General features: G+C 50.0%; 1 protein-coding gene across 1 annotated transcript in view; it reads left to right on the forward strand.

The window, feature by feature from the left end:
* LOC125947380 (glutamate carboxypeptidase 2-like) overlaps positions 1–18,078 on the forward strand; it is a 77,227-nt gene that overhangs the window by 33,929 nt on the left and 25,220 nt on the right. Inside the window, exons 9-10 of the mRNA XM_049672002.1 lie at positions 11,002–11,239; positions 11,973–12,054. Of these exons, the coding sequence (XP_049527959.1) occupies positions 11,002–11,239; positions 11,973–12,054 (320 nt within the window). The remainder of the gene's footprint in view (positions 1–11,001; positions 11,240–11,972; positions 12,055–18,078) is intronic.

The following is an 18,078-nucleotide window of genomic DNA, read 5'->3' on the forward strand; positions in this document are numbered from 1 at the left end:
CCTCGGGAGGGTTCGCATCGCTGCAAACCGAGTTGAAGCGCGGCAGGAACCGGCATAGGTCGGCAGTGTGGGAGAGCACTCACTCACCATAATTTTTTCCAGGCCCCGCACTCACTCAAGTTCACACTCACCTCCACTCACACTCACAGAACTCACTCGCACTCACTTCCACTCACACTCACTGGCGCTCACTCGCACTCGTACTCACTTCCACTCACACTCACAGACACTCACTCGCACTCATATTCACTCACACTCACAGGCACTCACTCGCACTCGCACTCACTTGCACTCACACTCACTGGTACTCAATCGCACTCACCTGCACTCACACTCACTGCCGAACCGGTCGAATGTACCATAATTCTCAGTGTTCGCACGCGCCGGCGTGCCACGTATCTATTGACCCTTTTCGCGGAGCAACTTGTTCACGAGAAACGAGATGGCGCTTTCGGCGGCGCGCCATACGTTGTCTCAGCGAAAGCGCACGAATACGAAACCATTACCGCTTCTGCCCTGTTTCTGTGCGATCAGCTGTCGGAAATGCAACTGGGCTCGATCACGCACTGTGCTCAATTCATGCTGCAAAATGTGGAGCGGTGATTGAAAACGTGTGCAGTAGTTGGCTGCAGAAATAGTGACTGGCATATTAAGTAATCGAATGAGTACGTGTGACCAATTAAGTTCACGGACGTTGCTACATACAGACAGCCTCTGTTGCCGGCCCTCCTCGATGTACGACTTTCCTTGTGGATAAAAAAAATCACTTATCCGTCAGCGTTGTATCGCTAACCTCCAGAGAAAAGACTTCAACGCCGGCAACAGTGAGCACCGCTCGTTAAACAATCACAAAGGGAGCAGCGCCGCTTCCTGACATAGTAAGTTTCGCGCACGTTATCTACCCACGTCGACCCCAACTCGCACGCAAGCTTACGCACACTTTATCCCCAACGTATTAAGAATATGTGAATGGGCGCACACTTGAATCAGTGCGCCAAAGCATGGGTGACCGCGACTACACTGACAGCACACGAATGGTCGAAGCTGAATGTTTCGTGACGGTCCACAGGAGTAAGCGAGTTACTAGCGATAATACATATTTGCTGCAAGCTATTACAAAGTACAGAACAGCTGCGTTCCTAAGCATTGTGTGCAGCAAGACTAAATATATTGCAGCTGAGCACACTTTTGCGAGCGATTAGGCAAAAAATTATCAGGTAGTCACCGCACCGACGAACTTCACTGACTAAGAAACGTGACAAACAACTGTTTCAATATATTTGCCAAATAAAGAACGAAGAGCAAAACACACTGATCCTGATTCAATTCATAGTCGGAAAGCTTGGATAGCTTGGGATACATTTTTAGCCTCGTTTTTAGAACTAGCACCATATACGCTGCTCGCGCCGTTTGGGCAAAGCTTAATGGGCTTCGAAAGCGCTTTTACATGTCCTCTGAAGCTGTCGCCAAAGCTTCGTGTCGACCACCCAGTCAGCGTCTGCGATATCTTCCGTAACAGAGGTTTCCTGAGCCGCTCCGGGCGTCATGTACGCCCATCGTAAACACGGAGGCAACGAAGTCAACGAAGGCAGCTGAGGCAAGCAATGGACGCGTCAACACGTGATCAAACATGGCAGCGCCCACGGGATCGCCGCGAAAAGGGTCAATAGACGCTACACACGGACTTCGCGGGTGCGCCGTATAGATGGCGAAGCGTGTCTAGAGGGGAGTGCTTGAGAGAAGTCCGGCTGCAGTACACGGCTCATACGCAAAGGCGCGCCACCGTTTCAATCTCGCAGGCCGGACTTAGCGGCGCCGCCGCTAGATGGCGCAAACGGATCTTAGAGGTAGTGGTACACAGTAGATTTTCAAAGGGGAAAAAAGATTAGGATGATGTATACAAAAATGCTAGACAAAAACATTAAGAAAAGTCAAATGCTACATAGCACAGGTCAGTGCAAGACACAAGGAGAGGAATTGAACGTGGCAACAAACAATTAGAAAATACTGCTACAATATCTTATGCTACCAGACAATGGTACGAGCAAAGAATCCGTTGACCTTTATGTTTGAGTGAGGAAGAAGAATGATCTCTAACAAGAATGGGGAATAAAGAAAATTTATGCGTAAGTGTCAAATGACCCATTGAGCGAAATGCAGCTCCACTAGCGTGAAACCTGGGGAAGTGAGAAGCATGCAGTGATGCACCGCTAATGGGCTCATACTGCCTTAAGCAATGGCTCATAACCCCGTAAACGCGGCCTCCCCATTACGACGACAGAAGAGAAGTGAAATTCTACGCTGGATTGATTAGCGGCAACGCAGCCAGATGTGGAAGACGACGACGAAAGCGGGAGCAGTGGAACGAGCACGTGCCAAGCGCGAGCACGAGCCACTTGCTTTACCGTGACGACGACAGGAGACGCCGACAGCCCGAGCGCATAAGGTACTTAGCACCTAAAAAACATGTATAGCATGCCTGATTAAATCAAGCAGGCTAGATGACTATTGGTCACTGCCCCGTTTCAAAGGGGATGCCATTAAATCATCATCATCATCAGAAGCGCGAGAGAGGAGCCTGACTACAGTACACACCTTACACATGGCGCGTTACGGCGGTAGCAATACGGTGTGTCGCTACATTCATCATCATCAGCAGCAGCAGCCTATCTTTATGTCCACTAACTGCAGGACGAAGGCCTCTCGCAGTAATTCATCGTAAGGATCGTAACAGCGCAAACAAGACACGGACAAAAGGAAGGAAAATCGACCGTGTCGATTTTCCTTCCTTTTGTCCGTGTCTTGTTTGCACTGTTACGGTCCTTACGATGAATTCCAACCAACTGGCCCAACTTGCCGTCTTGTTGCAGTATATTTCTCTCCCAGTAATCTCCAATTACCCCTGTCTAGCGCTAGCTGATTCCAAGTTGTACCCGTAAATTTCCTCATTTCATCACACCACCTAATTCTCTGCCGTTCCCGACTGCGCCTCCCTTCACTGCCACCGGTTATCTGCCCTATATGTATACGCATTACATGGCCTGCCCAGCTGCATTTTTTACAGCGAAGCTGTTAAGGGCTGCACTCCCCAGGTTCGCGTCCTCGTGTAGAAAAAAAGCTATCATCAGCATTGGCTCCAGCGTCGTCGTCTTCTTCCGCAGCTGACTCGTTGGCGCCCCTCGGTTTGCACTCGTGCAGCTGGATGCCGTGCCGAGCACGAGCGCGTGCCGTGCTCGGCACGGCATCCAATGACACGTAGAACAACAAAACGACGCGTAGAACAATTTCGGCTCCATGTGCGTGGCGGTTTCCCGCCAGTTGTGCCTTAGCACAGATGTCAAAACGGATGATGGATGGCCCGTTGTTATACCCCTCGCCACCGCCGATGCCTCTTTCACAAGTGTCGCGATACTGTCGCGATACTCGGCGGCGGCACGTCCCACCAATCGCTGTGCCCCTTTGTCTCGTGACGTAGAGATCGCGCTAGCGCTGTTATCAGCAGTTGCCTTTATACTCGCTATGGGACGGACGCTCGTTTAAGCACATCTTCCAGGATCCTGACGTCACGATCCTGACGATGCCGTGCAGTGTGCCACGGCTATGAACGCTGTGGCTCATACGCTAATCTATGACGATGGAGCGGATTGGCGCAGCCAACGTACTACTTCACCATCGCGCCGGGCGAAAACAAGACGCCGGTGTCCTTGCTCTTTGACGAACATGCCGAAGAAGCTCAATATGGTCAATAATGATAATATAGAAATTCACTATAGCAATATTCACTATAGCAGACCCCCCATAGTCACAGCTTCGCTGGCTTCCATCTTCACAGTAGTCGAAGGGCTCTGAATTTTTTTCTCTTGATGTCGACTAGAATATCGGCTACACCCATTTGATCTCTAATCCGTACATCTGCCTTCCTGTCTCTTAACGTTACGCCTAATTTTTTCGTTCCATCGCTCGTTGCGCGGTCCTTAACTTCCTATAAAGCTTCTTGGTTAACCTCCAAGTTTGTGCCCCATTGTGTCGCTACAGTCCTGCACCGCTAATCACATTAGGTAGTTTTAGGGTGTCCGGTATTCTGGTATACGCAATGGCATTTGCGTAACACCGGGTTCGCTTTATTTAACGGGTCCTGCTAGCGACATCTTGTGACGCTTTGTCTAACCACAATGTCTTACAGGCAAGCTTTCGTGTTCCCGAAGTGTTCTTGTAAAAAAAATCACCGACCATTGCGATTCTCCCTAATGCGAAGTTTGAGCTAAGCTCTATACGTGTTTCATTTCGGGATATATTGGCTGGCGCGGACAATCTGTCTCGTGCGGCACGTTGCAAACGGAGCGAAGTGTGGCGCGGCTGCCTCGCTAATCGGAAGGTCGCGAGAACCAACGCGTGGATGACGCGTGGGCGCGATTCACAGCAGCCACCGCAGACAGACCTCTCAGACAACGCGCGCTACTCTGGCGCCATCTCGTAGCCATCGTCGCCGTCGTCGTCGCCGTGAGGTTCCGTATAAAGGCCAAGGGCGATAAAATTGTCGCCGCGCGCCGTATGCCCGAGTGAAAGCGCGCTATCACGGAGAGCGAACGCACGGCGGAAAGCAAACGCGACTTCCGTCGCGCGAAAGACCGTGGGAAGGAGGGAGGGAGGCGGCGCTGTGCTGCGGCACCAAATGCGTATCTTGCAACCGGGCGCAAGGGGAACTGGCCACTCAATCTGCCACGCGAAAGGGGGAAAGCGGGAAGGCAGCGCGGGAGGGAGCGGGGGGGGGGCAGTTTCAACTTTGCCCGGCTGCGGCGGTCGCCCGCACCGTCTCTTAAAAGTGATCTCCACACGGCTCTGACCTTTGTACGCGCTGTGCATTCGCTGCTCAGTTTCCGTTGAAGCGATAGACCACACGAACCTTCGCTCGCTGCGGCGGCTGCGTTTGCTACCAACATTTTGACAGTGGTTGCCTGCGGTCATTGAGTGGGATCTATTCATGTTTGCTTGTGCGCGCTGACACCACGCTTGTTAATTCAGTTAGTAAGCGGATGTGTCCAAGTTTATGCAGCCGATAAAACTACTATCCCTACTCCGAATAGCTCTCTACTAATTTGCTATCGCAAATGATGCTTCGCCTTTCGGGCGAAACTGCGACTTTTTTCATCCACCGCTGCGCTCCGCGTTCGCTCTTCCATCCGCTGCGCTCGTTCGCTTGGTTACGCCAACGCTAGCCGCAGCTGCGCTCTACAAAAGAGTTTAAATAGGCAACGGGTTCACGATTACGCCCCTGCCAAAAATTTACACCAGCAGCGAAGTAGAATACACTTGGTCACTGCAATAACCGCTCTGTGTTCTCCTGGTTGAGCTCTGCGACACAAGGTGGCGCCACCCATCCGGCGGCTTACGTTTACGCCTCCGCTAACCCGGTTATCTGCAAACGTTACCGGAACACCGGACGCGCTAAGAATCCTAATTAACGTCGACAGTCATCATGACATGGATGCTGCCGTTTTATTTTCCAATGTCGCATCGGGTCATGGCCGCCATAAGTGGCTCATGCATGTGCGACGCGAACCGTCCTATAACGACGTAACCAGGTTATCAGACGGAGGCAGTGAGCATACAGGCGTCAACATTTGAAAGGGAGAAAAAAGTCGCAGTTTCACCCGAAGTGCGAAGCATCGATTTCGATAGCAAATTAGTAGAAGCTATACGAAGAATAGTTCATTCTATAGTATAAAATAGTACATTCGCTTACTATTTTGCTTTATTCTTTATTCTTAATTCATACATTTTCCGGCTTAGCCCGAAGCAAGGGGGTTACAAGCTTGCAAAAAATACATCTTCATTCTCACTGCACACTTGCTCAGACGTCAGTCGATTCCACTGAGCGATAGATTTTACAAAAAACGAATTTGCGTACAGGTTCGGCCTGGACTGGTATTCCCTAATTTTGTACTTGTGGTCAGTCCGTCCAGATATATAACTTCAGAATAGTGTTCACCTGAGCTCGTTGGTTGCACGTACAAATGGTTTCCAGCAGAACGTACGGACACGGACAGAAAGGGACGACGACACACGCTGGGCCAGCGTGTGTCGTCGTCCCTTTCTGTCCGTGTCCGTACGTTCTCTACTGGAAACCATTTGTGCAGATATATAATTTGGCCTTCTACTTTTCTTGTCCTATCAAGAATACCTATCAAGAAAGGTGGCAGGCAAGGAGACACAATCTCTCCAATGCTATTCACTGCATGCCTAGAAGTATTCAAGCTCTTAGACTGGGAAGGCTTAGGAGTGAGGATCAACGGCGATTATCTCAACAACCTTCGGTTTGCAGATGACATTGTCCTATTCAGCAACAATGGGGACGAATTACAGCTAATGATTCAGGACCTTAACCGAGAAAGTGTAAGAGTGGGGTTGAAGATTAACATGCAGAAGATAAAGATAATGTTCAATAGCCTGCAAGAGAACAACAATTCAGGATCACCAGTCAGCCTCTAGAGTCTGTAAAGGAGTACGTTCATCTAGGTCAATTACTCACAGGGGACCCTGACCATGAGAAAGAAATTTACAGAAGAATAAAATTGGGTTGGAGTGCATACGGCAGGCATTGCAAAATCCTGACTGGGAGCTTACCACTGTCGTTGAAAAGAAAAGTGTACAATCATTGCATTCTACCGGTACTAACATATGGGGCAGAAACTTGGAGGTTAAAAAAGAAGCTCTAGAACAAGTTAAAGACCGCACAAAGAGCGATGGAACGAAAAATGTTAGGCCTAACGTTAAGCGACATGAAGAGAGCGGTGTGGATCAGAGAACGGGGATAACCGATAGTCTAGTTGACATTAAACGAAAAAAACGGAGCTGGGTAGGCCATTTAATGCGTAGGATGGATAACCGGTGGACGTTAGAGTTACACAATGGATACGAAGAGAAGGGAAGCGCAGTCGAGGACGGCAGAAAACTAGGTGGGGTGATGAAGTTAGGAAATTTGTAGACGCAAGCTGGAATCAGCTAGCGCAAGACAGGGGTAATTGAAGATCACAGGGAGAGGCCTTCGTCCTGCAATTGACATAAATATAGGCTGATGATGATGATGATAATTTGGCTGTTTTAAGTAACTTTTGCTATCAATTTCAGCTTTGTGATTAAATATTTGGTACTGTTGTGCCTGGCACTTAAGGATGCTTCACCGGCAAACCTGCAGCTATGAAATGTTGAATCTGTCGAGCTTTCTGGACAAACTATGCATACCGGCGAGCGTGCAGCTATGAAAGGCCATTCACGCGTCATCGTCTTTTCAATGCCAAAGAACTGGCGACGAAGCATGTGTCACATTAAGATGATTGACAAGTGGCTCTACGTCGCGTGTTCGTCTGAGCTGATGAACAATCGAGTCAGGTTCTGTGAAGGACCCCAAACTGTGAAGTAGTCTTCGGCATTGTATCAACAGCTAATTGCTGCAAAGTGCCTACGCTGACGACTTCGACTTCGTGGGAACAGCGCCGGCCCAAGCTTCTCATGAAATTGCATTGCGTAGAAGGCGGGTTGAAGCTTGAACTCCAGAGGCGGAGATCGGCGGCGTGGTGCGTCACCAGGGGCGGGATGTTGCAGTCGGTGCGACAGTCCAATTGGCCAGGATGAAAGATGTTGAATTTCCTCGACGAGAGAAAGGGGGAAATGAACTCATAAAAAGCGGGCGTGTGTGTTGTGTGGACGCTCGGAGATGTAAACGCTCGGACATGCAAACACGTTAGCTTGCAGACGGCTCCAAGAATCATGGAGTCATTCGTGTAAAATACCATGTACCTACATTTGTTTATAAAACTCTTTTCTGATCTCATGGAACATCTCTCTGGACCTCTCCTTCTCCCGCAACTTGGTACGGCACCATCCATGGAACCTTCATGGCTGCTCGGACCCCCGACTTCACAACTTTACAAGAGTTTTAACCGCAATTTTTTTCGGCGAGACGGAAATAATTCCCAATTCAACTCTTTTTTCATTTCAATGCAACTATAGTTCCCACCGCACCTACGCAAGACCAACCTGGCTGCTCTTTTCTGAAATTTTTCTAGTTTACTGTTCAGACATGCACGGGTCCCAAAGGGTACAGACATATTCCAGGATAGCTTATCTTATACATGTTAGGTACGCCATGCTTCAAAGGTTGGCATTTGCACATTTTAAATTTCTTTGAATATAATTCAATGCTACTGCAGCTTTGGCAACCACATAGTCCACATGTGCATTTCAAGAGCAATCGCCCGACAGCAGCACACCCAAATATTTATTCGTAAATTTCTTACCTAAAGTGTTGTTCATTATATGGTAACTTGCATCAGTTATTTTTGTCTTAGTAAAACACACATGGACGCACTTATTCGTGTTAAGATTCATTTTCCACATGGAACACCATTCAAAAATACGTTCAAGATCGGCCTGTATTTCTAGGATATCATGTTCATTCTGAATTTTTCTATATATAATACAGTCATCCGCGAAGAGCCGCATATTTGAGCTGATGTCTAAGTGAATATCATTAATATAAACAAGAAACAAAAGAGGCCCCAGCACAGACCCCTGCGGGACACCTGACGTGATCTTTAGATAATCTGACTTGACTCCGTTCAAGAGAACACACTGACAGCGTTGGGACAAATAGTTCTCGATCCAGTTAAAAACACTTGGATCTGTATGAATCATTCGAAGTTTTTCAAGAAGTAGTGAATGGGAAACAGTGTCAAATGCCTTGCGGAAGTCTGGAAAATGCAATCTATTTGTCCACCCAAATCAATTACAGACGCTAGATCATTATAGAACTCAAGAAGTTGTGTCGTACGTACATGAAAACCCCTTGCGAAAACCGTGTTGACTGTTCGTTAGCAAGGTGTTGTCCATAAGATGTTTCATTATAGCCTTGTACAGGGTGTTCATTTTTAATTTTTACGGAATTTTTAGAAATCACCTGTGGCAGGTAGCATAATTCCTATCATTGAGCTGGGTTATTCGATGAGACGGACATTAGTACACGGACCAGGGGTTGCGCGATAAAGCTGATTTTTTCCTTTGCCTGTGAACGCAACTTGAAATTGAGGACTGCACTCCAAACTTGGTATTGCGAACTTCTCAGTATGCAGTTTATGCTTGTTAATTATGAAGTAATTCAGCTTTTTCGGTGACCCTATGGTCCGTATACTTTTGCTCACGGGTGTACATACGGCGCGCGGCGACGATTTTATCACCCTTGGACTTTATACGGAACATCACGGCGACGGCATAAATGCGCCTCGAGTGTTGATATACTTGCTATCGCAATAAAAATCCGCCTCCGTTCCACCCTGTGAAAGTGGATGTACTCTGTTGCCGTTGCGAATCTGTTGCCGACGTTACACAAGCACCACCAGCACAAGGCGTCGCACCGTCGAGATCAATTAATGTAGCGTCCACGACCGCGTTCGCGCCCTTTCCGTTTGTGCTTCAACGCCGCGGTGCTCGCTGTGCATATTCGCGGCGTCCATACGCTTGCGCGTAACCCGCGTTCACGAAGTGAAACGTCGCTGTAATTTTGTAGCGTTAGCTACACTGGCCTAGCCAAGCCCGTTTCGCGCGGCACATCAAGAGCCGTGCTGCGCATGCCCAAGGATCAGTGATGTCACACGGCTTGCGCACCGGAGCCACCGGAGCCGGCACCTCTCGCGCACTCCACCGCCGCCGCCGCGCGCGACTCACCGCCGCCGGTCTGCGCATTCCAGAGGAGTGACGTCGTAGCCGTGGTAGACGCACTGGCGCCGGCGCGCGCTCGCTGTGCAGTCGCCGTCTGACACTGCGCTGGAGCCGCTGCGCTTCTGACTGGCGTTTGCCAGTGTGGTATAGCCATGGAGAAGGAGAGCGCAAATGCTGCTCAACAGCGCAGCCATCTTTGTCGCAATAGAGAAGCAACGTGACGTTGAGCAAAAATAAATATACATGTGCCACATAATACGTATACCGCGTGTGTGTCATTGGAGCAGCAGTAAGCATGACAATCAAGCTAATCCTTGACAATCTAGACAACCAGGAAAGCTAAGAATAATCAGCTGAACCTTTGCTAACGCTACGTATATCCTGGCATAGCCGAGCTAAGCCACTGCAACTTTTTTTTTTTTTTTGAACAGCGTTTGCCCCAATGTCGATTACGGTCGCAGCATAGACGGTGCGACAGATGCAACGGGCCCTCGCATCAATCACAGATGCATGACATGCACACGTTTGTCACGCACGCACGCCCGGAGTGCAGCATACATCCTCATTATAGTAGGCCCTCCACCAAGCGCAAGTGCCTTATTGAACTAATTCAATTTTTTAAGTAATATGCGTCACAAAATTTGTAAAGTATACGACTTAAACGCAACCTGCATGCAGACATGATAGCATCGAATTGTAATTTGAATATACGAGAAAACATAATTCTGTTACGCGGAAACTCAAAAAAAAAAAAAAAACCTTTTCCAGCTGCCGTTTCTTTTTCGGTGAGCACAGACCGAATTCTCCTGACCAACTAGAGGCTAACAGCTTCGCTGTAAAACTGATGTGTTCTTGGATCCCGTGCGCGTGTGCTTGGGCTCACGCGTTTAAGATGCTTCAAAATGAATGCGCCTTAACATTTAATTGGCCTAATTTTCTTGCCACCACTATCGCGACTACAAATCCAGAACATTTTGTTGACACTCTATGAGTGTACCATCGTCAAAAAGGTAAACACGAATGAATCAAAGTAAATTATAACGCAGCTCAAGCGTGATTACCTGAAAGTGTCACTTGGCATCACTACGTAGCCGGCCATGCCATAGCCCTGAACTCTTTGCGTCGAGAATGCACCACTGATCTGTAACACACACTCGTGAAATTGGAGGCAAGCACGCATAGTTAACGCTGACTCGCTGGAGTTTCGATGTACGCCGATCGCGTGTGCGCCGGCGCTGAAATCGTAGCTGGCGTAGCTGAAAACTTATCCTTTATACAAACCGGCAGGACCCCGCGCGTCCGTACGGCATGTGGCCCGCTCACCGCATGGTATCCACCAACTCCACAGAACTCACAAGTGCGCTGAGGACAGCGACGCAGGTCGGCGCGCTGATGGCTCGCATGTGGGCCGACCGAGAGGTGCTGCCCTACGCGCCGGCAGAAATGGCGTGGTGGCTCACCGACGCTCTCGAACGCTTTGAGCGCCGACATGCTGATACGCTTCGCAACCGTGGCCTGAGCATCGGTAAGTAAGCTAAACAAAATACTGAGGAAGAGGTATTGAGGAAGAGAAGTTAAAGAGCAGAGCACCGGGTAAAACTAACGTAATTGTGTGATAAATAGTATTTAGCGTCAGAAAGTGTCTGGAATACTAATCACTGATAGCAAAAAGTAATTCGTCACATCCAAAAAGCGTTCAAACTGGTGATTTCTTCTGCAAACTAGCAAGGCTGGTACATTATCCAATTAAAACAAACAAGATTGCATTAAAGTATTTGCATACCAGCGTGCCCCTGGTTTTCCAACAGCCAGAAAATCTCCATGGTCCAAGCGCGGTGCCACTGCGCATGTGCGCACCCCATACCGATTGGCTGCGTGGAGGCGTACGAGTCACCTTACTACTGCACAACCTAGCAGGCTCGCTTGTGTTCCATTTCGTCCAGGAGATATTCTTGCTTCTCGAAAAAAAGAAAAGTACCATATTAAATGAACAAGTTACCATCGGAAAGTATTTAAGCTGTAATAATAAATATTAGCTCATGGAAGTGTCTAAGTGACGAAGTCAATAAAGAAAGTATATTGGAGAGAGTGACTAGAACATAAGACAGTAAGTTACATACTATACAAGCCTGCGGTATTCAGTCCACCATAGTCCACATAGGAAGAAGAGCTACAAAGATCGCTCGTATTACCAACGCGCCGCTCTCTTAGCGTATAGACACTTTGCCGGGGTAAACCCTTGCTTCTTCTTCCCGCAGAGTCGGCAAAGCGTCTTGCGAAGACATTTCACAAAGCGGCGGAGAGTTTTATGCACTACGTCGCTGAAGCACCCCGCGCCAAGTAAGTTTTCCTTGAAATTCCATTCCATGACTTGTCAAGGACGCCGGATCGGGCGGCGAGCAAGCGACATGGTCTCTCATTGCGTAATCGAGGGGTCTTGGCGAGTTCCGTGAGCATTTGTCAAAAAATACTCAGGCTCCTGCGCCGCTGGCCGGAGCGGCGCTCGAACCAGTCGCTGGCGTTTCTCTGCCGGCTTCTTTGCGCCGGCGCATGGTGGATCCAAACATGGCAACGGAGTTAAGCACGCATGTCCTGCAATGATGACTTGTGGGAGCACTTCCGCACCATCTATACGCGTCGCGGGGGGTCAACTGTTTGACGGAAGTACCGCTATTTTCGGACAGCCGATGTCATGCCCCCAACTTCCTGACCCCCTCCCTCCTTATATATATATATATATATATATATATATATATATATATATATATATACACTACTTGTGTGTTTGTGTGAACGAGAAGAAAGGAATTAACATCCAAATCCGTCGTCAAAGCTTGTGAGGGTTAGTTGTGGTAGTAAAACATAAATACCCCAGAAAGTGGATGGGAAAACGGCGCCGCGGTAGCTCAATGGTAAGAGCATCGCTGGCGTAATGTGCAAGCGTGGGATCGTTCCCCACCTGCGGCAAGTTGTTTTTTCATCCACCTTCATTTCCATTAATTTATTATTTATTTATTTCAATTAGTAAGCACATGTAATTCCTCCTATGTTGTCCTTGGCATCTATGTTCGTTGGCTTCTTATGATATGATCAATAAAAATCGGGCTCCTCGGTTAGCTTCCTTCTCGTTCATTACATAACGAGGGTCTCGAATCCGGCAACATTGATGCCTTCAGGTAGCATATGTGGGTTTTATTGACCAGTTGCCTTCACCCATGACTCCTACAATTTACCCATGGCCCACAGTCCCCAGCGGCTGTGGAGCACCTGACCAAGGTGGCCGTCAGACCTGCTAAGCGGCAGAGGGTGCTAAGAATATCTGGGTCCGGACAGGCCGCCACTGGAAACTGAACCTGGCAACGTTCAATACGCGCACCCTATCAAGTGAGGCTAGCTTAGCAGGGCTATTTGAAGAATTATCAGGTATTGCCTGGGACATTATTGGCCTTAGTGAGGTTAGAACTGGTGAGGATTATACAGTGCTAACGCCCACGTCCTCTGCTACAGATAAGACAGATGCTACAGATAAGACAGAATTCGGAGTAGGATTTCCAGTCCATAAGGATATAGCGGGCAACATTGATGAATTGTACAACATTAATGAGAGGGTAGCAGTCGTCGTAATAAAGCTGAATGAGAGGTATAGAATGAAGGTAGTACAAGCCTACGCCCATAGGCGGCAAGTTTTCATTTTTCCGGGGGGGGGGGGGGGGGGGGGGCTGACTAGCTTTCCGAACCCCACCCATGTATGCATATATATAAATTACCTTTAATAACAGTTACATTGGCAACTTCGTGAGACCTCGAAAGTTTGTTCACTGCAGTGACGAGCTTATATGAGTGTTTGCAAGACCTCAGAGTAGGACTACTAAGTGGTTCATTTGAGAAAGGAAAGGTTGGCGCTATCTTCTGCAGCTCTTGAGGAAGCACGGCTCAGCGCCAACAGAGTAGAAGACAATTCAGTTTTACAGCCTGAGTCCCCTCGCACCGCCAAGAGACTGGCGTCTCTTGGTTGAGCCATGCGACAAGCGGATTCAGTTAAACACGTTAGGGATATGCATGTGTTTTGTGCGTGTTAAGTCGCACAAGTACACATCTATGAAAAAGCAATGTAACGCCTTGCAAAATATTGTTACGCGAACGAAGAATTAAGTACAGGAGACTATTTACAAGTATATTTACAAAAGATAGCTGCAGCGCTGGCCAGATCAGCCGATAGCTCGAGAGCCCAGAGCAGTTAGTCTTCTTCGTCTAGGCACCCGCGCGCCTCGTTCAAACAACCAAATACCACACGCGTGTAGCATAATCCCCCGGCGGCAGAAGCGACGTCCCGGAGCGTCTAAATGTCATCACTGGGAGGGTGATACTGCTTCAGTCGTGTAACGTGCACGATATCACTGGACTGGGAAGCAGATGGGGCGTCAGGGGCGATCTCGTAGGTGACAGGAGTCACGGCACGAAACACTCGGTAGGGGCCTGTGTAACGAGACAGCAGTTTTTCTGACAGGCCAACCTGACGCGACGGAGACCATAGAAGCACCAAAGAACCAGGCGGGAAGTGCACGTCGCGGTGTCGCTGGTCGTACAAACGCCGTTGACTCTCTTGGGAGTGCAGAAGGCGGCCACGGGCAATTGCCCTTGCGTGGGCAGCGCGGGCGACGGCGTCAAGTGCATATTCACTGGTGGGTGCTGCGTGAACAGGGATGCTTGTGTCGAGGGGCAGTGCTGGTTCTCGGCCGAACAGAAGGAAAAATGGCGAATAACCGGCTGTGTCGTGGCGCGAGGAATTATACGCAAAGGTACACAACGGGAGAGCGAGGTCCCAGTCAGTGCGGTCGGAAGACACATACTTCGCGAGCATGTCTGTGAGAGTGCGATTAAGACGCTCCGTGAGGCCATTCGTTTGCGGATGATCCGTATGACGTGGATAGCTTGTGCCTCATGGAACAGGACTGCAGGATGTCCGCGATAACTTTTGACAGGAATGTCCGGCCACGGTCTGTGAGAAGTTGTCGCGGAGCTCCATGTAATAAAATCACGTCGCGTAGAAGAAAATCGGCAACATCTGTGGCGCAGCTTGTAGGGAGCGCTCGGGTGATGGCGTAGCGCGTGGCGTAATTTGTGGCCACAGCGATCCACCTGTTCCCAGAGGTAGAAATAGGAAAAGGACCAAGTAAATCTAAACCAACCCGAAAGAATGGTTCCGCGGGAATGTCAATTGGTTGAAGGTACCCAGCAGGGAGCGTCGACGGTGTCTTGCGTCGCTGGCATTTCTCACACGCAGCTACGTATCTTCGAACGGAGCGAGCAAGCCCTGGCCAAAAGAAGCGTCGGCGGATCCTGTCGTAGGTACGTGACACACCGAGGTGACCGGCAGTGGGGAGGTCGTGAAGTTCGTGGAGAACAGCCGAGCGAAGGTGTTTAGGGATCACAAGGAGTAATGCTGGGCCGTCGGGGTGAACGTTGTGGCGGTAGAGTACGCCATCTTGAAGTGTGAATAAGAGAAGGGAGCTGTCGGCAAGTGACGATTCCAGGCGGTCAATGATGACACTCAAGGACGGGTCACGGCGCTGATCGTCGGCGACATGGACCAGTGGAAAAACAGAGAGAACGCAGGCGTCGGTGTCAGTATCAGACGTAGAGGTCGGGTCTTGGACTGGGTAGCGAGAGAGGCAATCTGCGTCCTGGTGTTGGCGTCCCGACTTGTACGTCACTGTGTAGGGATATTCTTGTAGTCGGAGAGCCCAACGACCGAGCCTACCAGTAGGATCCTTGAGCGACGAAAGCCAACACAGCGCATGATGGTCTGTGATTACTGAGAAGGGCTTGCCATATAAATATGGGCGGAACTTTGAAACAGCCCAGACGAGAGCAAGACATTCGCGCTCGGTAATCGAATAGTTGCGCTCTGCAGTTGTCAGGAGCCGGCTAGCGTAGGCTATAACGCGGTCGTGTCCGTGTTGTCGTTGCGCTAAGACTGCGCCGATCCCATAACCACTGGCATCGGTTCGGACCTCTGTAGGTGCGGACGGGTCAAAGTGGGCCAAGATCGGTGGATTGGTCAGAATCGTGATAAGGCGTGAAAATGCGGCAGCCTGAGGGGAACCCCACGTAAAAGGCACGTCTTTCTTCAGAAGTTCAGTGAGTGGTCGAGCGATTGCTGCGAAATCTTTCACAAACCGTCTGAAATAAGAGCAGAGCCCCACAAAACTCCGGACGTCTTTGACAGACTGAGGTACAGGAAAAGCTGTTACTGCTCGAACCTTCTCCGGGTCGGGTTGTACTCCGGAAGCATCGACGAGATGGCCGAGCACTGTAATCTGTCGGCGCCCGAAGTGGCACTTCGATGAGTTTAATTGGAGCCCAGCCTTGCGGAAGACGTCAAGGATAGCTGCGACGCGCTCAAGGTGCGTCTCAAACGTAGGAGAAAACACAAGGACGTCGTCGAGGTAACAAAGGCAAGTTGACCATTTGAAACCTTGACAGACTGAGGTACAGGAAAAGCTGTTACTGCTCGAACCTTCTCCGGGTCGGGTTGTACTCCGGAAGCATCGACGAGATGGCCGAGCACTGTAATCTGTCGGCGCCCGAAGTGGCACTTCGATGAGTTTAATTGGAGCCCAGCCTTGCGGAAGACGTCAAGGATAGCTGCGACGCGCTCAAGGTGCGTCTCAAACGTAGGAGAAAACACAAGGACGTCGTCGAGGTAACAAAGGCAAGTTGACCATTTGAAACCTTGAAGCAGAGAGTCCATCATCCGTTCGAACGTGGCGGGGGCATTGCATAAACCAAACGGCATAACCTTAAATTGGTAGAGGCCATCTGGAGTGACGAAAGCGGTCTTTTCTTGGTCTTGGTCATCGACGGAAATCTGCCAATAACCAGATCGAAGGTCAATGGACGAAAAGTATTTGGCACCGTGAAGACAATCAAGAGCGTCGTCAATTCGTGGTAACGGGTAAACGTCCTTTTTAGTGATTCGGTTTAGGTGGCGGTAATCAACACAGAAACGCCACGTGCCATCTTTCTTTTTGACGAGCACCACCGGCGACGCCCAAGGGCTCGACGAGGGCTCAACAATGCCTTTGGCGAGCATCTTGTTGACTTCCTGCTGAATAACTTGCCGCTCTGCCGTGGACACGCGATACGGTCGGCGATGAATGGGAACAGCATCACCAGTGTTTATCCGATGCTTAACAAGGGACGTCTGACCAAGTGGGCGATTGTCAGTGTCAAATATGTCGCGATAGGAAAGCAAAAGGCGATATAGGGCGGCTGCTTGGCCAGGGGCGAGGTCCGGAGCGACCATGGGACGTAATGGGCCGTCGAGGTTCAAGGCATCCTGTGGGTTATCAGGAGGATCTGGAGACGCGTCGGCTGCAAAAGCAGTGACGTGGTCGTCTGTCACTGACCGGAGCGTGGCCACCGCTATGCCTTCAGGTAACACTTGCTTCGTCAAGCCAAAATTGACAACGGGGAGACACATCCGATTAGCGGCAAGGGTAACGACGGAGTGTGGCACAGAGATGTCGCGCGCCAGGAGGACATCACGAACAGAGGCGACGACATAGTCGCCATCAGGCACGGTTGCCGTTGATGCCAATTCGACGAAGGTTAGGACTTTTGGAGGTAACCGAACAAACGCTGTAGTGCATAGGGTGTGCGGTTGTTCGGGGCGAACGTCGGAAACAAGAGGAAGCTCGAGGAACAGCGTACCGGTGGAACAGTCGATGAGGGCAGAATGCGTCGTAAGAAAGTCGAGCCCGAAGATTAGGTCATGAGGGCAACTGGTCAGCACGGAGAACAGGACGGGAACTTGGCGGCCAGCAATTCCTACGCGAGCAGTGCACATACCACAGACGGCAACAGTGGCGCCATTGGCGACGCGTACGGCTCGAGTGACGGCAGGCGTAAGAACTTTTTTGAGGCGATGACATAGGTTAGCGCTCATTATGGACACTTGGGCTCCAGTATCAATCAATGCCGTCAACGGGACACCATCTACATCTACTTCAATTAGGTTCGTGTTCGTGAGGAGCGTCAACGGAGGATTTGGACAGGACGAACGTGATGCAGCACTACCTCCAAGAGCTGCATGGCCTAGTTTTCCGTCCGGGAGGGTCCATAATTGGTCGGCGACGAATAGCGGCGTAGCTGGGGCGACGGGGACCGACGGCGCTGAGGTGACGGCGAGCGAGTGGGACGACTGTCATCGACGGATACGTGAGAGCTAGAAGGCATACGGCGAGGCGAGTAGGGGCGAGGGTCGGCATATGGGCGAGGAGACGGGGAAAGTAGCTCGAATACGGCGATGTCCAGGAGGTGCGGCAGTGGCGAGCGACGTGGCCAATGCGGTGGCAACGA

Source organism: Dermacentor silvarum, chromosome 1, assembly GCF_013339745.2.
Source record: "Dermacentor silvarum isolate Dsil-2018 chromosome 1, BIME_Dsil_1.4, whole genome shotgun sequence".
NCBI lineage: Eukaryota > Metazoa > Arthropoda > Arachnida > Ixodida > Ixodidae > Dermacentor > Dermacentor silvarum.